This window comes from Hemiscyllium ocellatum, chromosome 6, assembly GCF_020745735.1.
Source record: "Hemiscyllium ocellatum isolate sHemOce1 chromosome 6, sHemOce1.pat.X.cur, whole genome shotgun sequence".
Taxonomy (NCBI): domain Eukaryota; kingdom Metazoa; phylum Chordata; class Chondrichthyes; order Orectolobiformes; family Hemiscylliidae; genus Hemiscyllium; species Hemiscyllium ocellatum.
This window is the reverse complement of record NC_083406.1, coordinates 120,462,337-120,468,733: the sequence shown is the minus strand read 5'-3', so window position 1 is coordinate 120,468,733 and position 6,397 is coordinate 120,462,337. Positions and strand designations below refer to the sequence as shown.

The following is a 6,397-nucleotide window of genomic DNA, read 5'->3' as shown; positions in this document are numbered from 1 at the left end:
AAGTGAGAGACCACTAATGGTGGTTTAACCTGATGGTCACCTCCAGTGAGGGGAGAGTGCCTCATGCTAACCTCAGCTGGTTTGAGAATTGAATCCCATAGTTGGTGTCACAAACCAGCCATCCAGCCAACAGAACTAACCAACTGCCCTTGTAACAAAGCACAGAGGGTTAAATTCATCTTGCTGTCTTGAGAAACTGTGCCACAACTAATTAAGTAGCTGAAGGTTTTTTTTTGTACAAGAAGTTTTCGAAACATAAGTGGTGCCAATTTTATTGTTTTTTGTCGATTTAAAATGTTTTATGATCTCTAACAGTCTGGTCTAATCCTGTTGTGTATCATCTGAGCCTCCTGCACCTATGCATCAGATTTTGTTTCTGCAACCACTCTTTCTAAATAATGTTTTGTTAGCCATCATATCTTTCCTTCTATCACACAAACCTATTGTAAATTGATCATCCAAGAGCTAGCCTGCCTTGTTGTAAAACATTTGTTTCAAAATAGAAGCCGAGTTGAGTTGTTTTTCTCTGTAGGTGTTTATTCCTCGTGTAGCTGGTGAAAATATACTTTTAAAATGAAAGGTTATTTTCTTGTAATATGCAATGGTTTCAGCAAAGTGATAAATGACATTGACCTGAAACATTAACTTTCACGCCAGGGATGCTGCCTGACCTGCACAGTTTTACTAAGCAATTTTTGTTTTTATTTATGTTGATATAATTGTGGGTTTATGGAAATTTCACTTCAAATTTGGATCAAGGATATAAGTGGAGTCGCAGGTAGATAGGATAGTGATGAAGTCATTTGGTGCGCTTGCCTTTATTGATCGATACATTGAGTATAGGAATTGGGAGGTCATGTTGCGGCCATACAGGACATTGGTTAGGCTACGTTTGGAATGCTGTGATCAATTATGGTCTCCCTGCTATATGAAGGATGTTGTGAAACTTGAAAGGTTCAGAAAAGGGTTACAAGGATGTTGCCAGGGTTGGAGGATTGGAACTATAGGGAGAGGCTGAAAAGGGGCTATTTTCTCTGGAGCATCAGAGGCTGAGGGGTAACCTTAGAGGTTTATAAAATCATGAGGGGCATGGGTAGGGTGAATAATCAGGTCTTTTTGGCAGGATTGGGGATTCCAAAACTAGAGGGCATAGGTTTAGGGTGAGAGGAGAATGATTTAAAAGGGACCTAAGGGGTGTATGAATAGAAAGGGTTTAGAGGGATATGGGTCAATTGGGACTAGATTTATTTCGGATATCTGTTGGCCTGGATGAGTTGGACCAAAGTTGCTGTGCAGTTCTATGACACTAATTCAATGGAAGCTAGGGGGCTTTTTTTTTCTCTCATTCTCTCCTGGGATATGGGCGCTGCAGGCATTTCTTTCCCATCCCCAAGTCCCTTGAACTGGATAGGACCATTTCAGAGGGCACTTAAGATTCAAGCACAATGCTGCAGGTCTGGAATCACATGTAGGCCAGACTAGGTATGGGCGACGGTTTTCATCCCTAAAGGACATTAAGTGAACCAGATGGGTTTTTCCAACGAGTCACTGTGGTTTCATTTTCATCATTAATGAAATTAGTTTCTTTTTAAAAGAAATCCAAATTTATCAATTGAACTGAAATGCCCAAGCTGCTGTGATGGGATTTGACCTCATGTCCTCCATGTGTGAACTTCTGAATATGTAACTGCAGAGCTCAAAGGGTAGTTAGGAGAAAGTGAGGACTGCAGATGCTGGAGATCAGAGCTGAAAATGTGTTGCTGGAAAAGCGCAGCAGGTCAGGCAGCATCCAAGGAGCAGGAGCGTTGACGTTTTGGGCATGAGCCCTTCTTCAGGAATGAGGAAAGTGTCACACTCTCCTCATTCCTGAAGAAGGGCTCATGCCCAAAATGTCGACTCTCCTGCTCCTTGGATGCTGCCTGACCTGCTATGCTTTTCCAGCAACACATTTTCAGCTCAAAGGGTAGTTAGGCAATAAATGCTGGCTGTGTCAGTGATCCCCACATGCCATGAAGGAACACATTTAGAAAGCATAAAACCACTCACCACACTCACTTGGAAATAATATCATTGTTCCTTCAGTGTTGCTGGGTCAAAATGCTGGGACTGCCTCCCTCATTGCACTGCAGTGGTTCCACACTAAAGGTGACACACCACCACCTTTTTCACAGCAATTACAACATGACAGTTATGTTCATGACATGAACAAGTAAAAGTAATCAAAATAAGGGGATCAGCCATAATCTTATTGAATAATGGAGTGGACTTGATGGGCTGAGTTGTCTGCTTCCACTCTCAACGTCCTATGCTCTAACTCTAGCAGATATAATCCTTCTAAAACTCTGATTGGAGTTGATACAGAGAAGAAGGCACTTGTAGCTGTAGGTAACCTGGAGATCCTAAGTAGGAGAAAGTCACCAATAAACCCAATTGGAAATTAATGCCAAACATCTTCACCCAGAGAGTGAGGAGAATGCGCGTGTTGTTCTCGCAGAGACTGGTTCAGATGAATAGTATAGAACATACAAGGGGGAAGCTGGATAAACACATGAGGGAGGAAGGAATGGAAGGGCATGCTGATGAGGGAGTTCGAAAAAGAGGCTTGTTTGGACCAAGACCCCCAGAACAGTCTTTTTCTCTGTTAAATATTGTGCAAATTCCTGGATGTGGCAATGCAGCTGCAGAGACCATTCCTGAGCTGGTATCCCTTTCTTAACGCAGCTGAGCCAACAAATACAGAAAAACAGAACTTGGCTTTCCTTCTCCCTCCCATTGACAGCCTCATGACATTGCTGGTCAGGGCTTTTGTGACTGAATGTTACCCTGTCACTGAAAGGAAGATTGACGTATGTTGTGCTGTCCCCCACTGAAGAGTCACCTGAAGTGTTTCGGCCACCAATTAAACATGTTTCTCTTGAACAGTAATCATTGATTTAATGAAGGTTGGGGGGGGGGGGGCGGGGGTGGAGGGAGAGATTTGGAATTGTCTGTTCATCCCTGTGAATGACAGGACAGATGAATCTAACGTTGGGATTTCAAAGGCATATGAAGCTAAAAGGTGATGGGGAAATGGAATTTAAATGCAAATCACATGCATTACAGTTAAAGACACGAGGAATTGAATTATTCTTCAGAGCAATGGGATGAATGACTCGATGACTGGATTGCATCTCTATCCTTGCTCTTTTATGACATTAAAGATCATAGTGATTTTCAGTGGCCTTGGATATTACTTGAAAACAAATGATTGGAACTGTGAAGCTGAAATATGAGGCCAAGAAAGGCACAAAGCCATCAGTCAGGTAAGTCTGTGCATGGAAAGGGGCCACTCTTCCCATCATTTCTATGCTATCCAAAATAATGAAATGCCCAACCTAATTCCACTTTGCAGCAACCCTGTAGATTAGGGTAATTGAGTAGCATTTTAAAAAAAATTCATGAGGGTGTCACTGGCTAAACCAACATTCACTGCCCATCCCTGACATTTAAGAGTCAACCACATTGCTGTGGGTCTGGAGTCACATGTAGGCTGGACCAGGTGAGGTTGGCAGTTTCCTTCCCTAAAGCGTATTAGTGACCCAGATGGGTTTTTCCTGATAATCAACAACAGATTCATGGTCATCAGTAGATTTGTAATTCCAGATTTTTGAGTTCAAATTCTACCTTTTGCTGTGGCAAGAGTCAAACCCAGATCCTCAGAATGATACCTAGGTCTCTAGACTAACAGTCCAATGATAATGCTACTAGGCCATCGCCTCCCTTTGATAATATCCTTCATATTATTATTTCACAGATGTGGGTGACACTGGCAAGGACAGCATTTGTTGTCCATCTGGAATTGCCCTTGAACTGAACGGTTTGGAGGACAGTTCAGGGCCTAGCACATTGCTGTGGGTCTGGAGTCGCATGTAAACTAGATAGGCTAAAGATGTCCTTTCTTAAAGAGTACTAGTGAACCATATGGATTTTAATAACAATCCACAGATTCACTGAATTGCAACAATGCAGGAAAAGGCCATTTTGCCCATTGTGCTTGTGTCGATTCTATTATCCAGTGCCAGTCTCCTGCCTTTTCCCCATAGTCATGAACACCATTTCGATCCTCATTATCATCCACTGACCCTCTTGAATGCCTCAATTGAACTTGCCTCTACATTTCCAGGCAGTGCATTCCATACTCTAACCTCTTGCTGCTGATTTTATTTCTCTTTCCCACATCGCCCTTACTTCATTGGCATATCACTTTACATCTTGTTCTTTTTCTCTTATAAGTGGGAACAGCTTCTCTTGATCTACTCTATCCAACTTGTTGACGATTTTGAAAACCTCTATCAAATCCCCTCTCGGCCTTCTCCCCTCCAAGCAGAATAGCCCCACCGTCTTCAAACTCTCCTCATCATTGAGGTTTCTGGAGCTATTTTTGTAAATCACTTCTGTGCTTTATCCAATGCATTCACATCTTTCCTATAAAGAGGTGCCCAGAGCTGTACACAATACTGCAGCTGAGGTCTAACAAACGATTACTTGTTCTCCACAATAACTTGGGTTCACAAGGACAAGATCGTTGGGATATGGGTAGGAAGCAGGTGTTCCCCTTAATAAAAGGATCAGTTGTGAAGGGGCACAATGAGGTGAAAGGCAGGAGGATTTGAGGAATAGATATTTTATCCAGATGATGTTTGCAATCTGGAATATCCTACCTGGGAAGGTAATAGAGATGGGAAACCTCACAACCTTTTTAAAAGAAAATGTGGTTGGGCACTTGAAATGTCAGAAGATTCAAGGCGATGAGCCTGGTGTGGGATTAGTGTAGATAGGTCAGCACTGACTCAATGGACTGAATGGCCTCAGCACTATGTAACAGTAAACCCCAGCTGGGAACTCTGGAGAATGTGTTTTTCCAAGGAATGGTTTGACTGCCCTGAGGAGTAGCTGAGGTAATTAACACAGATGAACCAAAGGGAAAATCTAGATAAAGGCAAGGTGGGAAAGAAGAGGGGAATATGTAGATGGAGGCTGGCCTGTAATATGAACAATCTCACAGGCCATTTGGCTTATTTGGGCTGTAGATACTGTGGTAACACCTTTACCACCAAGTGAAAACAAACTGAAAGAGCAAGTTGCAAGAGGAAGACAGCAGTCCTCTCACTGCTTTGTAGGGTTGGAAAGAAACATTGTAGCCTCTTTTCTCAATGTCCAGTTTGATGCAGTCCAGTAAATCAGAGGCCGTTGGCGAAGGTCTCCAGGGGCCAAATTTCACCAGAGAGTCCTTGTCAGGGCCCAGATCCCTGATGGTTTCCAGGACCTTTGCCTCATCCTCTTTGTTTTTGACCACACAGACCATCACCCAGGATCGGCGAGAGCCCACGCTTTCCGCCCTGGCCAGGTGAATGAGCACCTCGACGTTCTCCATGTAATTTGGCACCTCGCTCAAAAACTGCTGCCTTCCGACCAGCTCGCCATACAGTTCCGGCGAATCCCTGAGCAGCTCCACCAGAGGCTCAATGTTGTAGAACAGGGCCTCCTGGTAAATCTGCTGGGTGAACCGGGTTGGTAGCTGTCCACTCCGAAGGAATGCCAAGATGTATTTGAAGAAGGTTCCTTCTCTGTCGATGAAGATTCTGCCTTTGCGGTCAATGATTGCTTTGCCAGGATTGCTGCATAGTTCAGCCAGTGTGGACCTAGGATATTTCTTCAGGGTACTTGCTGTTGTGGTGTAGATCTGACCCCCAACATTAAGAATCATAACTCCTGAAGCCTGTTGCAGGGAGGGAAGAGAAGAGAATTTCATCGTTAAACATGAATTCTCAGTGGGCATGGTAGTTTAGATTTGATTAGATTCCCTTCGAGTAAGAAGTGAGGTCTGCAGATGCTGGAGATCAGAGCTGAAAATGTGTTGCTGGTTAAAGCACAGCAGGTCAGGCAGCATCCAAGGAACAGGAAATTCGACGTTTCGGGCAAAAGCCCTTCCTGATGAAGGGCTTTTGCCCGAAACATCGAATTTCCTGTTCCTTGGATGCTGCCTGACCTGCTGCGCTTTTAACCAGCAACACATTTTCAGCTTAGATTCCCTTCGGCCCAGCAAGTCTACATCGACACTCCGAGTAACCTACTCAGACCCATTTTCCTCTGACTAGTGTTGTGGTTATGTTACAAGACTGGTAAAACTTCATTTAAAAACTTATCTCTTGGGAGCAGTGGCCTTCATTTCTGCAGCAGGAGTGGCGAGAGGCAGAAACTGGGGTCTGTCAGGAAGGTAAATTCTTCGTTTAAAATCTTACCAGAGTGCAAAGGTTTCTAGGACTTTTTTTCTGTCTTGTAGGTATTTTAAGATGGATGTCTGCTGGTACACGTCTCTGGCACAGAGTCTGTCCTTGTTGCTCAGAAGAGCAGGGGG

The 6,397-nt window shown here is 43.7% G+C and overlaps 1 protein-coding gene across 1 annotated transcript; it reads right to left on the bottom strand.

The window, feature by feature from the left end:
• Positions 1-5,086: 5,086 nt before the first annotated feature.
• On the bottom strand, positions 5,087-5,791 carry LOC132816974 (BTB/POZ domain-containing protein KCTD14-like). The gene has a single exon (XM_060827002.1). The coding sequence runs from the start codon at positions 5,789-5,791 to the stop codon at positions 5,087-5,089; it is 705 nt and encodes a 234-aa protein (XP_060682985.1).
• Between the last annotated feature and the right edge of the window lie 606 nt (positions 5,792-6,397).